Genomic DNA, 20,506 nt, shown 5'->3' with positions numbered 1-20,506 from the left:
CTAGAAAGTGGTATAGAAGAGCAAAGTATTATTGCTTCAGATTTCTTCTTTTGATTAAAAACAACGAGGCGTCCTTGTGGTACCTTAGAGACTAACAAATATATTTGGGCATAAGCTTTCGTGGGCTAAAACCCACTTCATCAGATGCATGGAGTGAAAACTACAGTAAGCAGTATTTATATGAAAAGATGGGAGTTGCCTTACGAAGTGGGGGGTCAGTGCTAATGAGGCCAATTCAATTAAGGTGGAAGTGGCCTATAAATTTGTTAGTCTCTATGGTACCACAAGGACGCCTTGTTGTTTTTGCTGATACAGACTAACACGGCTACCACTCTGAAACCTTCTTTTGATTGTTTGTCACAAAATACAATTTGGCTAAATTTATTTACCTCTAGGACGATTGAGATTTGTATTAGACAGATAGAATAAATGGAGAAAGAAACAACTGACTACAGCTTTTGTAACTCTGACAAATACTCTAAATACAGTGATGTGCCTGCAGGTTACAGCTTCCCACCTTCATTAATTGTAAAGTAAATGGTTGAAAAAACTAAGTTTTAGTTACTGAGTCTTGCAGACTTGAGTTGTTTGAGTTCCCAGTACGTGCTCTGACAAATGCCATATAGGTTGCCTGATACCGTGCATGATTTTATTGCATGAAGGAGACATGAGGGTTGAACTCGTAAATATTAATCAGGGATTAATGAACAATGGGAGGACTCTGCATATCAACTTGTATGAGAGGAAACTTTGCATTAAACACACCACTTCTTACCTATGAATCATTTGGGAAAACTGAAGGCTCTGTGATGTATCACTTGTTCTACTGGAGGCCTAGTCATAAAATAGTTGTACAGCACATAAGCCACAGGCATAATTTCTTGGCATGATTATGCGTGGCTATATTTTTTAAAAACAAAAATATTTTAAAATTAAATGCTTTTGAAATTTGTCATGGCGATTGAATTCCTGCATCCACACAGCAGATGAAGCATAGGGAGTAGCAGTACAGACTTCCACACACAGATCAGAAAGAACCTTATATAAAGCTAAGTGGATAGTGAAATCTTTGCCCATTCAATCACTAACCAATCTGCTGAGACTGTCAACAATGGGTTCTATTTAAAGCAGCCAGTTTTGTGAAGTGGACATCATTCTACTAGAATCAGGACTGAAATAACAAACCATTCATTTCATATAGGACATTGAGAAGACATGAGATGGCAGAAATGCCATTTCATAGAATCATAGAACATTAGGGTTGGAAGAGACCTCAGGAGGTCATCTAGTCCAACCCCCTGCTCAAAGCAGGACCAACACCAACCTAATCAATTTGCTATTAATTTAGGCCAAATTCTAACTGGCAGTGTCATAGACACAATATGGGCGAGGTATTATCTTTTACTGGAAAATTTCCATTAGTGAGCGGGACAAGCTTTAGAGCTTACATAGAGCTCTTCTTCAGGTCTGGGAAATGTACTCAAAATGTCACAGATAAATACAAGGTGGAAAAGATTGTTTAGCATAAGTAGTTAACAAATATTTCAAGGGACCATTCAAAGTAAAGTGGCCCATTAGTATCCTTCCAGTGATGGGGGGGGGAGGGAGGGGGAAGAAGGGAGGTGAGGTTTTTTTTTTAGTGGGTTATAGATTATTGTAATGAGCCATAAATCTAGTGTCTCTATTTGCTCTATAATTTTTAGTGTCTAGCAAAGTTAGGAATTTTAGCTCCCAGGCTCACCTTTTGAAAGTTTTGTGCAGGTTTCCTTTGAGGATGAGGACTAAGAGGTCAGATAAAGAGTGATCGCTTTGTGAGAAGCGCTACAGCTGACATGGTGTTTTTGTCTTTTATCATTTTCCTGTGTGAGTTTATTCAAGAATGCAGTAATTGTCTGGTTTCACTCACATAGTTGTTACTGGGACATTTAGTGCACTCAGTGAGGTACACTACATGATGTGATGGCATGTGTAGGACCCAGGGATATTGAAAGGTATGTTGTGGGGGGTGTTGATTATTGTAGAGGTGTCAGGCACTCAGCTACCACAGAATATGCTCTGAGGAGAAAGTCTGGAATATACACCTTAACGCATTCAAAACCACCTTCACCAAACAAGGACATTCCACCAGTGTAGATTGCATCATGGAACAGGCCATCCAAATACCCCAAGAGAACCTGCTTCAATACAGAAATAAACCCCCTCCAACTGCACACCCCAAATTGCCACCTACCACCCCACACTGGAACCATATAGGGTATAATCAAAAAACTACAACGCATACTTGATGGGACCCCATCCTGAAAGAAATCTTTCCTAAACCCCCTCCTATGTCCTTAGAACAATGCCCCAGCCTTTCCAACTCATCATCAGAAGCAAGCTCCCCACAGACCAGGACATACCAACTCAAAGCGGCACCAGACTCTGCCAGAACAACAGAAGCAAAACCTGCAGACATATCTCCACTGCTAAAATGATCAATACCGCCCATGACACACCTTTCATGGCTTTTGTGCTCACGGCGCAGCGCTGGGAGAGAGCTGTCCCAGTGTTCTAAAAAAAAACACCTCCACGAGGTGGGTAACTACCAGTGCTGCACTGTTTTTTCACACCCCTGAGCGAGAAAGTTGCAGCGCTGTGAAGTCCCAGTGTAGACAAGCCCTCAAGCTTGTCTCTCTCACCAACAGAAGTTATTGGTCCAATAAAAGATATTACCTCACCCACCTTGTCTCTCTAATATTCAGGGGCTGACACAGCTACAACAACACTGCCACAAGTACTTCTGTTCTTTTTGCGGATACAGACTAACACGGCTGCTACTCTGAAAACTGCATACAACTGGCAATCTTGAGAGAAAAGCTTCCATATCTATCCCAGTGCTAGGCCCCCAAGCCATTCACTGCTACTTGAGGAGCTTCCACATGTTTATGGCTAATTAACATAAAAATACCTGTCAGCAACGGTGCATTTTATTAGTATTTATTTATTTAGATTTATATCCCTTAAAGGAATGGGCAGCCCAGGCTTGGGGCTCCTTTTGACAATCTTTTAAAATGTAAAATTATAAATACCAACCCCTCCTCTCCCCCCCCCACCCCAGTTACTAGATCAGTGCCTTATAAGAAGACATGGTTTTAGGCTGGAGGAGACATTTAGTTTGAAGAATGTATGTGCACAACTGGTCATTCATTCTTTTTCATTTAGAAAAGGTTAATTGAAATGCCCTTGTGTGAAAACAGCAGAGTATGGAAATGATAAAAGCTATAGACCAAAAATGGTGTGAGATTAATTTTAAAACTAAAATCTTCCTTTTTAAAATGGTCCAAATGTGGCATGAAAAGCCAAGGTCTCTATGAATACAGGAGCTTCTGCTTGCTATCTTATGTTTACTTTATAGGCTTAGATTTTGAAAGGAACCTAAGTGAGTAAGGTGCCCAGCTCCTTTGAAAATTCCAGCTATATGTGCTTTAATAGAGTGGGCTGGAATCAGCCACCCAGTGTCTATGCTGGTTCAGACCTTGGCTGTGGCCTTCGAGAGGGAAAAGTCTACTGGGTAGGGTTTGTAGCAGAAAGCAGCTGCAATCTTCCCTCCACTGAAGGACTTTGGGGGATCAACACAGCCAACATGAGGGAAGATCTGGCCAGGAATAAGTTGTCAGGCCAAACTGAGATGTGCTGATTTAATGTATCCGCACAGCAGCTTGGTTGATGAGACTCTTCTGAGATTGAACCATAATTTAATTCTGCTTTCTCCCACCAGACTCTCCAAGCGAGAGCAGTGGCAATACATCCTACCTCCAGCGCATGGAGGTGTACATTATTTTTCCTTTTATTTTTATTACAGTAGCACCTGGAGGCCCCAATTGAGATCACCTTCTTGTCATGCTGTGTATACAGAAAGTAAGAGTGAGTCCTTCCCCAGAGTATGAAATCTAAGAAAATGACAAAGGATGTCAGAAAGAAAGTAATAGTATCACTGTTTTAGAGATGGAAATTGAGGCACAGAGAGCTTAAGTAACTTCTTCAAGGTCGTACAGGCAGTCTGTGGCAGATCCAGGAACTGAAACTGGATATCTGAATCCCAGTCCAGTGCCTTAACTAGCAGACCCTCCTTTCATGCACGCACACACACACAGCCGTCCCCCGCACACACATACAACCATCCCCTGAACACACACACACACACACATCCCCATTGCAATTTCAGAGACTCTCTCTAAAAAAACAGTTATAAGTAGAAAAGCAGACTTTAAAAATGCTCTTTAAAATCTCTCTCTTCCTCCCTCTTTCCCTACATTGATTTTTTTTTTTAACTGGTGATTTTAAGGTTTTGCAACAAATCAGTTAAATTACAACTTTTTAGCTGCTAGATAAGCTGGTTTGCCAGCAGACTATTTGGTGCTACTTGAGCCTTTGACTCCACAGGAAAATGGCATCAATTTAACGAAATTGGTTAAGAAACAGATTCAGATAAATCAATCCAACCCCCTTGAATAGACATTCTTAAACCAAAATAAAAAGTGCCTAAATAAGGAGGTTGTATTGATTTAACTGAATCAGTTTCTAAACCAATTTTGTTAAATTGATGCAATTTTCTTGTGTAGACAGGCCTTAGAGTAGGACTAACAGTGTGTTTCATAGTTTGTCAGAAAAAAACATTAAATCATCTATGCAGTGTAATCATAGTTGTGATAGTCCCAGGGTATTAGAGAAACAAGGTGGGTGAGGTAATATCTCTGATTGGATCAACTTCTGTTGATGAGAGAGAAGATTTCCAGCTTACACAGAGGTCTTCTTCAGGTCTGGGAAAAGTACTCACAATGTCACAGCTAAATACAAGGTGGAAGAGATTGGTTAGCATAAGTATTGTAAGGGACCATTCGAGATGAAGTGTCCTGTTAAAACCTTTCCAGTAATAGAAGGGAAAGGGGGGGGGGGGGAAGAAGCTAAAGAAGCTGGGGGAGGGAGAGGGAGTGGGTTATAGATTATTGTAATACACCATAAATCCAGTGCCTCTATTCAGTTCTGTGGCACCTTTAAGACTAACAGATGTATTGGCGCATAAGCTTTCGTGGATGAATGCCCACTTGGGCATTCACCCACGAAAGCTTATGCGCCAATACATCTGTTAGTCTTAAAGGTGCCACAGGACTCTCTGTTGCTTTTTACAGATCCAAACTAACACGGCTACCCCTCTGATACTCTATTCAGTTCATGATCATTAGTATCTAGCAAAGTTATGTATCATCTAGTCTGCCCTTCTTGTATATCAGAGACCATTAAATTTCACCCACTTTGTCTAGTCTAAAGCCTAACATCTTGTGTTTGACTAAAACATAACTTGTGTTTGGCTGAAGAAGATCTTACAGAAAGGCATCTAGTCTTGGTTTGAGGATAACAAGATATGGAGAGTCCACCTCTTCCGTGGGTAGTTTGTTCCAGTGGTTAGTCACCTTCACTTTTTAAAATGTATGCCTTTAATTTCTTATTTGAATTTGTCTGGCTTCAGTTTCCAGCCATTGGTTTGTTTGTTATATCTTTTCTCACTAAATTAAAGAGCCCTTTGGTACCCAGTATTTTTTTCCATGTGAAAGTACTTACACTTTAATCACGTCACTTCTCAATCTTTTCAATAAGTTAAACAAATTAAGTCTCATCCTGTATGGCATTTTGTTCAGCCCTCAAGTCACTATTGTTGTTCTTTTCTGCACCCTCTCTAATTTTTCAAAATCTTTTTAAAAATGTGGCCACTAGAATTGTACACAGTATTCCAGTATCAGTCTCACCAATGCTATACACAGAAGCAAAATAACCTCCCCACGCCTACTCACTATTCCTCTGCTATACATCCAAGGATCATATTAGCTCTTTTTGACATAGCATTGCACTAAAAGTTAATGTGGCTTGTTCACTATGGGGATAAGTCAACCTAAGTTACGCTACTCCAGCTACGTGAATAACGGAGCTGGAGTCAATGGAGCTTAGGTCGACTTTCAGAGTCACTGCTTTCCAGGAGACAGTTGCCTGTTCTGTAGGTGTGGCCTGTATTCCTTATTCCTAGATGTATACTTTTTCATTTGATAGTATAAAAAAGTTTTGTAAGAACGGACCAAGCTTGTCAAGTGGTCTAGACCACTCTGTATGACTGCCCTGTCATCATTAGATACTAGTAGATGCTGATTAATATCCTCCTTAGTTACAAATGAACTAGAAAGTACTTCATCATTTTCTTTCCAGATACAGAACAGAAGTATTTATTGAATGCTTCTGCTTTTTTGCATCATTAATAATATTTTTACCATCTTCTCTAGTAACGGGCCTATATCATTGCCAGGATTTTTTGTGTTACTAATGTACTTAAAAAAACCCTTCCCCTTATTTTCTTTAGCCATGATTTTTTTCCCTGATGTCTTTAGCCTCACTTATCAATGTTCTACACTTGATAACATCTAATTTATATTGCTTGTTGTATGTTTCTTTTTTTCTCATTTATCTGTTTCTATTTTATTTCTAATTTCTGCCTTCAGTTTACCACTGAACAAAGATGGGCATTTAGCCAACTTTGTCTTTTCTCTTAATTTTTTGGAATCTTGGCTTTTTGGCCATCTAATACATTCTTCTTAAAGAATTCCCAATTTTCACTCACATTTTTCTGTCTAACTTTTTCCTCACAAACAATTTTGCTCATAATTTGCCTCAGCTTTGGGAAATTAGTCCTTTTGAAGCACCAAGTATTACTGGTTGTGACTGTCCTCTTGTTTGCCCATATTGAATAGAATCAGCTCAAAATCAGGTCTCTAGACAATCACCAACTTTCAGTTCAGTGCTTAATGACCATCATAATGAGGTCCAAAATAGTTACCTTGTGGTGGATGCAATACTTTTTTGTGTTAGAAAATTATCCTCTGTAAGCTTTAGGAACTTTATTGGTGTTTTTACTACTGGCTGCATGATAGCTTTAGCATGTCTCCCCTAAATTGACATACATTTTTTTTCTTTCCACATGTTACAGGCAGGTGCTTAAGGAGTTACTCATTCTGTTCTCGTTGTGATTTTATGGTCTGTAACAGACCTCCACAAGTACTTGCTCCTAGGCGTTGATAGTGAGCACAGTGATATATATATACATTCAAGATCCTGTGGTTCTGCGTTATCAATAGCTATAAAAGAGGCAATGGTGTCTTTAATAGTGTCATCACATCTTTGACCAATTCTCTCTATCCTAAACAGATTATAACCAGTAATTTTTAACATTCCAATCATGTGAATTGTCCCACCAAGTTTCAGTAATGCTAATTATATCTTTACATTGTTTCTCACATTGTTTAAATTTGTTAACAATATGCCGAGTTGATTTTGTACCAAATTTGCCTCCATACCTCTCTCCCATTGCATTGTTAGTTTAATGCACTCCTATCACTCTGGTGGAGAAGATTAGCCTCCGCTACTTTTGAGATGTCAGCTGTTCTGTTTATACAGGCCACTTTCCCAATGAAATATGGCCCAGTGTTCCACAAAACCAAAACCTTCAGCTTCACACTGTTCACATGGCCAAGAATATCATTTGGACTTTCCCCTTCTTCAGCTCCCTTCCATGATACCTGATATCAGAGGGGTAGCCGTGTTAGTCTGGATTTGTAAAAAGCGACAAAGAGTCCTGTGGCACCTTATAGACTAACAGACGTATTGGAGCATAAGCTTTCGTGGGTGAATACCCACTTCTTTAGACGCATGCTTAGGATGTCTGAAGAATCTTTCTTGGTAGCTGCTTGGTTCATATGGCAAAGATATCCATCAGGTGTATCCTGTAGCTTTCTCTTCTGCCTCCCAGAGACCAGTTCTTTGGTAGTCGACTCATGAGTATCTGAGAATGCTTCAGTACTTCTAGCTAGGTTGAATGTCTCCTGGTTCTCTTCCACCTCTTGGTCACAACTAACCAGTCTGTTTCTTCAGTTTCTATTCTCACCAATTCCTTTATTGTTGGTCCTTCCCCTTGTGGCATCTGTGTCAATGATTTCTGAATCTGATTGTCCAAAACGTCTTTGTTTCCTCACATGCTATGCAACGTTGAACCTTGCTCTTCCAGACCATATATCTTCTCATTCAGTATAGACACTAACTTACACTTTCTGCACCAGAAATCTTTCCTGTCTACAAGCACAAAGGAAAACATACTACACTCAAGGCAGGCATATCGGTTGTTCTATCACCCTCCATATCTCCCACCTAGTGTAAAGCTCTACCTGAACAGAAAGGAACCAAACTCCCTTGCTTGCTGCTCCTGTTCACCAGCTCAGGAGTTATCCTGGCAACAGGCTTATATACTAAATTCCATTGTTTAACCCCATGCTGACAAGACAGAGAGGGATTAACCACTTGGGGTGTGAATACAGTGCAGATGGGAGGTGTGATTCCCAGTCCTGATAGACTCATGCTAGCTCAGCTCAAGGTAGTGCACTACAGATAGCAGCATGGACATTGTGGCACCGGTGGCAGCTTGGGCTAGCTGTCCAAATCCAAGCCCGCTGGTCCCTCTGGGTCCAAGGTCAGGTGGCTAGCCCCAATCACCACCAGTGCTGCAACATCCACACTGCTCTTTTTAGTGTGCTACATTGAGCTGAGCTTGCCCAAGTCATACCTCCCAGCTGCAGTGTAGACAGAGCCTCAAAAACCTCAACATGGGGTCTCAGCTGCACAGTCCTCATGTAGGTGTGAACAAACTGATCTCTCTCACCAGGCTTGCTAAGAGGCCTACAACTACTGCCACTCAGCCCTCACAGAGACAAACAAATGTACCCAAAATACAATTCATTGAGTTCTTATCTCTAAGCACAGGATTAGCAGCTACTCCCTCCCAAACTTTCCAGTCTGCCGCTTCTGTTCAACTGTATTGTTGAGCTGACTGAGTATTTCTGAGTCTGTCCAACTCTAATGCTGAAGGGTTTAAAAGTTTGTCCCTATATGATTAGCTCAGTGGGTCAATGAATAACAACTTTGATAACATGTTTCTAGTCCTAATCACAGGGCCGGTCCACAACATTTTGGCACCTGAGGCGCGGAGCTCAAATGACGCCCCCATGCCTCCTTGCTTGGGCCAAAACTTTGAAAGGTCTCAATTCTGCCTTCTTCCTGTTCTACTCCTCTCATGGTACTGCTATGCTACCTACCCCAATAAAGGAGAACTAACAACTTAAAATGCCTTGTTAAAAAAATTTAAGTAACACTTAACTTTCAAATGCCTGAACAGCAAATGTAACTTTTCTTGTCTGCAGAGTAAACACTGGCATTTTTATCTGTTTGAATAATCAAAGTGGTGCTTCCGTGCCTTCTTGGTTGCAAAGATTTGAACTGCTTCCTGAAGGTCCACAGTCTGGGCCAGCTCATGCTCTATTGAGATGGTTGCAAGGCCGGCCAGCCTCTCCTGTGCCATTGTGGAGCATAGATATGTTTTTATTAACTTCAGCTTGGAAAAGCTGCGTTCTCCACTGGCAACTGTTACACGAAGTGTTAGAAGTATGCGCAAAGCAACAAAAGCATTTAGAAAGAGGGTGGTCATCTTATTTGTGCACAGATATTCCAGAACAGCCTTTGGAGTTGATCCTGCTGAAATGTATCTTGAAAGGACTTTCAGTTCATCACCTAAATTACTTGCGTCAATGTCGCGCATGTCATCATGTGTCAACACTGTTTCTAGTGCCCTGCATTGCTGGTGTAGGTATAGTGAGGAGTTTGGGAATATCATACAACATCCCAAATACACTGCTGTGTTCCTTGAGCTGCATGAAACGTTCTTCAACTGACTGCATTGTACAATCTAACACCTGGTTAAAGAATTCAACCTTGAATTGTTGTTTGGGGTCTCTTATGGGATTATCCCGTGCCTCGTAATCAAAATGTCGTCTTCTTCGGTGACTCTTGTATTCTTGAATGGGTGGGAAAATAGCTTCAGTGTGAAGTTCCTCTGCCAACTTCTGTGCACTCTTCGGAATGTTTTGAAATCCCTCCTCTGACTGGTAAGACTGTAGGTATGACTTTGCTTTGTCCAGTTGTTCCATTGCTCCAGATATATCAAGGTCAACACCTTGGAGTCTCTTGCTTACAACATTCATTTCAAACAATATATCATGCCACAACACTAAGCCACACAGACATGTGAAGTTATGTATGTTTCTGGTGATTCCATTTCCCTCTGCCACTGTTCTCCCACAAATAGTTCCTGTCATAGCATTATCCTCCATAATGGAAACTATGGCATCATGTATCTTCCCAATTTGGTGTTTGATAGGCTTTATCGCCTCCACTCGACTTTCCCATCGTGTGGCACTCAGTGGTTTCAGTGTCAGAGTGGATGTTCCCAAACGTTGCTTCAAAATGTGCCATCAATGAGTTGATGCAGAGAAAAATACACAGATGCTTTGAATTACATTAAAAAATTCAGCAGCCTCACTAGGAGCTGGTGATGTATCACTGAACACCAAGTTCAATGAATGAGAACTGCATGGGACAAAAAAAGCTCGAGGGTTTAACTCTCGGATCCGTGTCTGCACTCCTCTGTTCTTTCCTCTCATGTTGGCACCATTATCGTAGCCCTGACCTCTCATGTCAGCTATTGCAAATCCCGTATCTTCCAGCTTTTTAAGAAGCACATTTGTCATACCAGCTCCTGTAGTATCATCAATGTCAATAAAATCTAGAAAATGCTCTCTGACAGTCACCATTGCAGGGACATTTTCACTAGGTGCTGTTGTTGTTACAAAATGCACCATTAAAGTCATTTGTTCCGTATGGCTGATGTCAGGTGTGCAGTCCAGAATAACAGAGTAATATCTTGCTGCCACAATCTTCTGTTTGACTTTTGTTGCCAGTAACTGTATGATCTCATTTTGAATTGTTTTTCCAAGGTAGTGGTGTGTGTACATTTCTTGGGTGATGACTCTTCTTAGATGCTCCTGGAGTACAGCATCAAACTCAGCTATCAGCTCCACAATTTTAAGGAAGATTCCATTGTTTGGCACATACAGCTGATCTGAAGTGCCACGCACTGCTAGGTTTTGGGTAGCAAGCATTCTCACAATGGCAATGAGCCTTTTCAGAACATTTTGCCAGTAAAGAGACTCTGATGCAATCTTCTCTTGATGCTCATCATCTATGGTGGCCTTTAACCTTAGTCTCATCTCAAGCTCTTTCCACTTATGGAATGCTCTCTGGTGATTTGCTACCTTCTCATGGCATGCCAGTTTTCTAGCCAGATTTTTCCAGTCCTTAGTTCCTGTAGAACCCAATGTGGCTGGAACATTAGACTGGGAGAGTTTGCAACAAAAACAGTATGCAGCATTCTGGGGTTTTGAGTACATAAGCCATGGCCTCTCCACTTTGTCACCATTGGGGATTTCACACCAGTAATGTGTTGGATGGAAATGTCTATTTTCATTGTCTTTGGGGAACATGAAGTTTTTCACTTGCTGTGGCCAAGGAAGTCCCCTAGCCTACTGCTCAAGTGGGTCCACAGTCCTGGATCATCTAGACTTAAGGAACTAAACTCAGCAGCAGCTGTTTCTTGCGCCTCCACCACACTCTTCTCTGATCTACACTTTTCTTCAGGAATGTGCATGGTTACGTCCATTTGAGGTGGAGATATGGATGCTGCAGTAGCTGCCAGGTCACCTGCAATCTGACAACTGGAAGATCAGGCATCTCCTCCCACTCACATCCTCACTGGGGCCGGAAGGCTCACCGTGAACATTTGTGTCTATGTATCTCAGGAGAGCGCCTTCCTGATTAGATAGAAAAGCTTCCTTTGCTTGCTTTCTTTTTCTGAATGCTGCCCAAAGGGGCGTTTTCTTCTTTCACTCATGACTGCTGTTCTGTGCCAGCTATAGTGACTCTCAACACTCAATTGAAGGGGACAAATAAGCAGGCTGGTAGCAGGGCCTGAGTGAGGGAAGATATCAGTGTATTAAGGGCCTAACTGGCTCCTACTACTTCAGTTGACTGCCTGTTCTCCTCAAGTGGGTTCAGGGAAGCAGCAGGAAATAGGAAGTTCCCTGAGAAGCTAGTGTTTATCAGTCCAGGCTCCTGGGGGTGCTAGAGAGGTACATAAGAGGCTCCTCCTCCTCTCTCTCCCTGCAGCTCCTGCTGCTTTCTGTTATTCCCTCTCACCTTTTCTCTCGCCTGCCTGTTATGTCTCTTGTGCCCTCCTTCCTCCAGCACAGCACTCCACCATCTCTGTGCATCTAGAGCAGAGAGAATACATATGCACCAGCAACAGACACAATTTTCTACACTCCGGGTCCTAGTGGCGCCCTCCCACAGTCTAGCACCTGAGGCGGCCGCCTCAGTTCGCCTCATGGTAAGGCCAGCCCTGCCTAATCAGTTACTTATTATAGGTATTCTTTTCTTTAACTTCTTTTTTCCCCAGTAACTTGATGAAAACTTACCAACTTGCTGCTTTGGATAGTCATTATGTTCTAAGGAACAGGGTTAGATTCATTTTAATGGTTATAAATATTGTTTTCTTCAAATATGATGCAGGTACTCTATTTCTTTAAAAAAATCTTTTACTTATCTCTATCTGTAACATACTAACCATTTTATGATAATAGCCATTGATGGACCTGTCTTCCATGAACTTATCTAATTCTTTCTCGAACCCAGTTATACTTTTGGCCTTCACAACATTCCCTGGCAATGTTTCACAGGTTGACTGTGGGTTGTGTGAAGAAGTACTTCCTTTTGTTTGTTTTAAACCTGTTGCCTTTTAATTTCATTGGGTGACCCCTAGTTCTGGGTTATGCAAATAACACTGCCTTATTCACTATCTCAACACCATTTGTGATTATATAAACCTCTATCATATCTCTCCTTAGTCATCTCTTTTCTAAGCTGAACAGTCCCAGTCTCATTTCTCAACCCAAAATCATTTTTGTTGCCCTTCTCTGAACATTTTCCAATTCTAATATATCTCTTCCGAGATGGGGCAACCAGAGGAGGGCTCATTCTTCCAGCATATTTATTTATGTAAATGTTTTAATTGTAGCCTTTTATAACTTTAGAGTGGAAATTTCACAGGTCACTAATAACAGATTCTTTTCTTCAGTCACTACGTAAGAATTTGTGTTAAGTATGAGATTGGTGGGTGCACACACAGACATTGAGTTTAGGTATTGGAGATAAATATAATTGAAATCAGAGAAAATTATAATAAAGCAAAGTAAAGATAACAAAATGTCCCCCTCTATTGCTCAATCTTATGGAGACCATTAGAAAGGAAGATGGAAAGAACAATAAGTGGAGCACATTGTAAGTGGAAGTGAGGATTTGGCCCGCTGCCTGCTCTTGTTATTTTGTTGAACCCACTTGTGAATATAAATGCTTTTATACCCTGAACACCCACACATGTCCAGCATGATAACTTGTTAAATTTTAGCCCCTTGCCTGTGCATGGTATCCTGAATGACCATAATTAATGTTTCAGCTCTTAACATAAGCTATTTGCATCAGTACATTTCCTAATAGTTTTAATACATCAATGTGATTAGCTCCTGTTACAAAGTCCCTAAAATTCCATTATTTCAAAAGTTGTACTGGTACTTTTGCAGTTTACACGTTTATCACAAGGCACATATTGCTAAATATAATTATGCTAACTCCTATGCTATTGCTGCTAACAAAAATATAACTACTAATAGACATCACTAGGCCTCAGCTTTATTGCCAAACTTACCTTAACATTAATAATGTTAACATTTATACTGTATGTTTTCTGCTTGCACTTTAGCTATATTAGCTTGACTCATAAAAGTAATTTTGCAAACAATGTATAAATTAAGTTTGCCTCAGAACCTCTTCAGGATCATGGCCACAGGTCAACAAATAAATTGTAGTAGGTTTAGGCCTTAACATACATTGTTATAATCTTAAATTTAATTTTAAACAGGTTTATTTTTAAAATAAAAATGTATTTAATTTATAAAAGATCTGATTTAAATTAAAACATCTGATTTTTTTTTAAACCATCAATTGTATTCACTCATCTCAAAAGTCAAGAAATGCCAAAGGTTAAGATTTTCTCCCACAATGTTAACTCAGCTGTGTTACAAATACTTGGTGGTTTCAAATCCTGTTTTCCTTGTTAAATGTAATTTTTGTTTTTATTAATGCATACCATATAGTAGAAAGGATGTGTTGTTAAGCTGAGCTAATGTTGTGGGACAAACCATTTTTGATTTGTATTTACTGACTTTTGAATGCTTGACTTAGCAATCTTAATGTGACATTTTTTTGAGGGAAGAGGGAGGAATTTGGTATTAAAGATGAAGCCAAAGGGGAGTTTTGCTTCAGAATTGAAGATGTTATCTTGCCCAGTCATTGCTTGTCCATATAAAAATCCAGTTGAATGGTTTGCATGGGAAAAGTTTGAGTAATAGGTAAGTATAAACCATTGTTAAGTGTGTGTTATTCCAGTTGATTCATGGAGAGTATGAGTCCACTGTAGCTACCAATTAATGCTCCTTTACGGTTAGCACTGGAAGTGCAGGGATTAATCCCCAAAGATAACTCTCAGTGGAGGCCATTACGTAAAGGACATCAGGATTTAGTTATTATTTACTTTTTTCTAGTCACCTTTATTAAATCATGCTACCTCTCTGCATTTGTATGCAGTATGTTGATATGTGCATGGAGGTGGGCTATATAGTTTTAAGATTTCATATTGTTGCTTGATAAGTGACCTCATGTTACAAATGGTAATTCGGTATGTAATAGTGCCCAATATTGTTTTAAATGTCTGACAAACGTGTGCATTTGCCATTTCACGATGTGTGTAGCATTAGCTAAATTACATTGCTCTTACTGCAGAAGTGTGAATACTGTATTTTGCACCTTCAGCAACAAAATATCATGCATCCGGAGTCTCAGTAGGCTTCATGAGAAGAGTGTGGGAGGGTATTTTAGTCAAGGTCAAAGCTAAAAGAAAAGGCATCCAAAATCAGACTTTCCAAAACACAATATGAGCCTAATCTTGTTCAGTCAATCCATTCCAATTTTCTGTCCCAGCATCACTGTCATCCTTATTTGTTGTGAATCCTATTAACCCATTGGCTCAGATTGTCAGGCTTTCCAGATATATTAGCACACAGCAGCAAGAAAACCTAGCTCTCAGGACCCAAGGGTCAGTTAAAGTTTGAGATGTGTATTGAGATGAAGCACCTATTAAGAAAAAATACTACTGATGCTCTTGTCTTGAAGGGAAGAGTACTGTGCACTTCCTAAGCTTTAGAAAACGTTTAAGGTTTTTGTGTGAGTGCAATGCAATAATTATTGGGACCAGAAATGCTCCTTTGTGGGACAATATGCAGATAGTTAGACAACTACTATGGAGTTTATATTAAAATTTTTATCAATGTAAAACTTAGGGATTTTAAGGTTTAATTGTACAACTCATTTTCAATGGAAATTCTGTGATTTACAAAGGGATGTTTAAAAATTTTACAAAGGAGGTCCATGTGGTTGAAAGACATAAACCTAAATCCTTATTTGATATTTATTTCAGATGAATTAAATTAGAAGGATTTGGATTATTATCTGAGTAGCAATTCAGATGGATTAATCTGATGTTCTCAACAAAATATGAGAACTAAATGAAGTGACTTAAAATATGTGGGATGTACTGCATCTTGATATTCAAGCTTTTTATCCCTTCTGGTTTTGGTAAAAGTTACTTGATTTTATAACTGAATATACAAAATGTCAATAGATTTAGAAACATCCGGAATAATGTTTACCTCTTACCCTTTGTAAAAAAACAAATTATGCTCTTCCAATTAACTAGATCTATGGTTTTAAAATATTTTGGTTTACAAATTCTGAATTATAATTGCAAAGAAGCCAAGAAAACATAGATGTTTATAAACAGCTTACTGTTTGAAACATTTGAAATTGAGATATGCAAGCACATATTGTTATACATCTTAACTCCTCTACTTTGCTTGCATATATTGCTCGTTTGTACATAATTAGACTATGGGCTTTCTTTCTTTGATGTTGTGCTTTTTCCTCTTAGGTTTGGATTTATTCTTCACAAAGATGAGCCTGTGCTCCAGAAAATGGATCTTGAAACTATGTCATACCTCAAGACAATTAGTTTAAAGGAGTATAATTGTATTCCTCAGTCTCTGGCTTATACACACCTTGGAGGATATTATTTTATCTGCTGCAAGCCTGATACAACTGGGGCTATTCCACCACAGCTTATTGTGGACAGTGTCACTGATTCTGTGATTGGATACAATGGTGATGTGTCAGGCACGCCATATATCTCTCCAGATGGGCACTACCTTGTCAGCATTGATGATGTGAAAGGTCTCATGAGGGTACAGTCCATTACAATCAGAGGAGAAGTACAGGATGCATTTGATATTCACACTAACTTGCACATATCTGATGTTGCTTTTCAGCCATCATTTACTGAAGCCCATCAGTACAACATCTATGCTAGTTCCAGCACACAAACTGATGTGCTCTTTGTAGAGCTCTCCTCTGGCAAAGTTAAAATGGTAAAGAGCCTTAAAGAGCCTGTCAAGACAGAAGAATGGCCATGGAACAGTAAGAACCGGCTAATCAAGGACAGTGGTCTCTTTGGCCAGTACCTTATGACACCTTCCAGGGAATCCCTGTTTATCCTGGATGGAAGACTCAATAAGTTAAATTGTGAAATCACTGAAGTTGAGAGAGGCAACACAGTAATTTGGGTTGGAGAAGCATAAGGAATCATATTAGATAATTACCGAATGAATAGTTCTACAGTACATTGCACTTAACTCCATTCTTTAAATTTAGATTGTTTTCCTTTGAAATTTAGACCCTTCTGTATCTGTCATTTGTTTGGTTCAGATACAATTTGATATTAACTTTGACATAGAAAATTATTAAAACTGTGATTACTCATCAAAGGGACTTATTACTAATGACCATCTGAGGATACATTGGTTGATTAAAATCAATATTGAAATTTATGATACACCTTAATAATGAGAGCAATTCTAAAGCTTAATTATGAAATGATGATACAATGTTTTAAAGTAGTAAAAAAACAAACCTACACTTCAGGGAGTTTCAAATGACTTAATATGATCCATTGTATTTGTAAGTGGCATACTGAAATATATTTAAATTCCAGTTTGGTTTTCTTCCAACAAAAAATAAGAAGTGTTGTGCAACCTTAGACTTCTTAAACTGAAATGTTCTGTCCTGTCCACTGTTTAATCTTTTTGTGCCTTGAAGGGAATGTCTCACAAGGAAAAGGAAGAGTAGAAATTACATAATTTATTCCCTGCGTGGCTGCAGGATTTTGTGTCATTAAAAAGAAGCATTTAGTATCTCAAGTTTTTAGTCTCCATCAGGTTGTGGAGCACGTTAAGGAAAAAAATGGCAAATTATATTTGCCATTTTTTCTGTACTCTGTTTTTTGATCACTGCAGTTTGAGAAATTTATTTTTATTGTGAGTTTTAGTTGAGATAATTTCAATTGATAGCAGAAGTTTTACCTTTTTTGTAACAGATATAAGCATCAAGTTACTTTGCTATCACAGGGTTGTATCAACAGGGAGTTTCAGGTCTACTAAAGAGAAACATGATGTGTATCTGCTTAGTATAAATCACACTTTGTCAAAATGATATGAAGCTTCACTTGTCCTGGCAAGAAAACTTATTTTTAAAAATAACTTTATGAGACATGCATTTTGAAGAACTTAACATAAAACTCAAAACTGGATTTAAGACTACAACCAGTGGATAGAGTTTTTGCTTGTGCATAATGTCATGTACAAGTATTTCATAACCTTTTCCATTTGCTCAGTACATTTTCCACACCAAATCTCTAATTGGATTATTGCAAAAAAAAAAAAAAAAATCCCTTGTATTTTTTTTTTTAGTTTAACTAACTGTTACTCTAAATTTGAACTGAGTTTGCACATGTAAATGAGAATGATAAGGTTCTTAAATTTAGAACAATGTTAGCACATAGAATCAGAAAAAAACAAGCATGTGACTAATTGAAGCCAGCAGTAAAACATCTATCCGGACTTACAGTAATGACATAAATATTTTGGGGTAATTTTTATTTATTTTTAATTTTCCTAAGGAATGCTTATGAGCTTTTAAACTGTCCTCTGTTTACTAAAGCAATTAGAAAAAAATATTTTCTAAGTAAAATTTTGCTCCAGTTTAGATTATGTAAAATCACTTAGAAACCTGAAATTTTCTAGCATTGTAATTGTGTGTGTATTTAGCATCCTGTGCTGTGTGATACAGTAGATCTCTCTTTAGCTTGAGGAAACTTCCTGGCAGGTAGATTTAATTAAAATAAAAATCTGCTTACATTTCTAGCTACTAAATCTGTTTTCCTTTTTAACAATTTTTCCCATTGTGAATGAGAGCCATGTAAACTGTTACTCAATTATTTACAGTAGTCTGTCACTTATGCATTTTTCTTCTGTAACTTACACCATGTGGATGTTCTGTATGTAGAAAATGCTTGACAAAAGGAGAATAAACCCCTTAAATTTTAAACATTCTTGACTTCAGTGAATGTTGCAATACAGCCATAATTATATTTTATTGTAGTAACCTGAGAAACATATAACACCACTTTTTATTTGAAGGCCAAGGGAGAAGAGGCTCATCTGCCTTTCATCACCTACTGCATATCATGAACGATATATGCAGCATATGTTTTTTGTTTGGAGAAACTTTACATTTCCTTTACACAGAAAGACTCACAACTTCTATTTATCTATAAAGCATAGTCTGATTATGTCTCCAACAGTAAAGGATCCTTTGAGAAGCTGTTCCACATTGTGTGTTAGCCCCACTGTCTCATTGAAGTATAAATAAAATAGTCAATTACCAGTTTGGTCAAAGTAAATTTCTTTAAGTATTCAAAAATATTTGGTAGTAGATGGCACTTTAAGTTGTAAATTAAATATGTTAATCTTCAATTAACATAGTGGGCCAAATTTTCTGTTTATGTAAACTGGAAGAACTCAATTGGCTTCAATGAAACTACATTAATTTATATGAGCATCGAATCTGGCCCAGTAACTTGCTAAATTCTAGTTTAAAATCCACTATTGTAAGTATACTTGGATAAGGTAGTTGGAGCAGTTGTTTGCTTGCTTTGTTCTCCCATTGTGCTGTCACAAAAGCGCACCATTTGGTTGGTTTCCAGTTGCTGATTTTAAAAAGTCCTTCCAGCTTCCCTGCATCTGGGGTGAAGTTCTGCCTGCAGTGAAGTCAATAGCAAAACTCCTATTTACTTTGATGCAACCAAAATTCCACCTTGATGTGCATATGCAAGATACAGTAGGCAGTTTCAGATCCTTTCTTTATTGATTGTTGTTATTAACGAAGACCCAATCAATCCTATCTCTTAAAATATAGTCTAATAATGTTCTATAACAATATTTTAGCAAGGGCCTCCCACAAAAATGAAAAAAGTCCTGTGGTAAATGTTCTGATTTTTCTCCGTAACCTGTGATAAACCTTTAGGGTCTGCTCATAGATACAAATTGAGAAACCTAGTGATAACACAGAAAGGAGTCAAAAACCACATGGCAAACAAATTTACAGCAAATATAATTTGCTGGAAAAGTTTATTTCTGAAAACTGAGTATATTGAAAGGACAGCACAGCATTAAAATGTGTAATTTGACGAATATGCGGTAGAATGGAGACCTCCACTGGGAATTGCTTTGAAAATCCTTAGCTTCCCATGTGTTCCAACCTTAATTATTCCAAAAGAATGCTGTACTTTTATGAGACAAAGTTCTGGCAGGGCTGACTTAGCAGTACCCAGAGAGAAGAATGAACTCCACCCGAGGCAAGGAAATCATGTTAAATTTTCTGTCAGTTTGATAGGAGAAGGGAAGGATGGTGGATGCGGCGCTCTGGAGCACTTACTTTTTAATAACTTCTTCCATACCAATAATCAGTTGAAATATGATCTACCTGTCTTGTGTTGAGTACCTACATCAATGGATGCAGGGGAGGGAAGGTGGGAGGTCACTGCTGTTTCCTTTTATAAACTAGTGGAGGTATCCACTCAGAAATCTGATGGTTGTATCTTCCAACACGTACATATTGCCTTCAGTTACATTTTTTCAACAGACTGCTCAGTTTCCTAAGTGTCAATTAATCACCAATTAATTCTCCCACAGAAATAGGTAAACTAAGCTCAAAACACCTACTTTAACATGTTTAATTATATCTGCTGCAAACAAGTTATTTCCAATGTGCAGACATATGGCACAAAAGAGTATATTGGCCCCAAAACACCTTTACAAATGTCTGAAAATCTCTCATCCCATCAAAAATTCAAGCATATTTGTTGTTCATACAATTACAGACACGTTTAAAAAACACTAGTGCTCATAGTGATTTTTAAAGTATAGGCTGAACATTATAATCATTGGGGTTTGCCTTTAGCAATGCCATCTCAGATGTGATCTTGTCA

General features: G+C 38.7%; 1 protein-coding gene across 2 annotated transcripts in view; it reads left to right on the top strand.

Annotated features, from left to right (window-relative positions):
* The window catches only part of FSTL5 (follistatin like 5), a 526,494-nt gene extending 509,734 nt beyond the window's left edge, over positions 1-16,760 (top strand). For both annotated transcript variants that reach the window (XM_065405185.1, XM_065405184.1), the window contains one exon: positions 16,058-16,760. In XM_065405185.1, the coding sequence (XP_065261257.1) occupies positions 16,058-16,760 (703 nt within the window). The remainder of the gene's footprint in view (positions 1-16,057) is intronic.
* Positions 16,761-20,506: the final 3,746 nt, after the last annotated feature.

This window comes from Emys orbicularis, chromosome 5 (genome assembly GCF_028017835.1).
Source record: "Emys orbicularis isolate rEmyOrb1 chromosome 5, rEmyOrb1.hap1, whole genome shotgun sequence".
In the NCBI taxonomy this organism is placed as follows: Eukaryota; Metazoa; Chordata; order Testudines; family Emydidae; genus Emys; species Emys orbicularis.
Note: the sequence above shows the minus strand (reverse complement) of the source record. Positions and strands in the feature narration are given on the sequence as shown.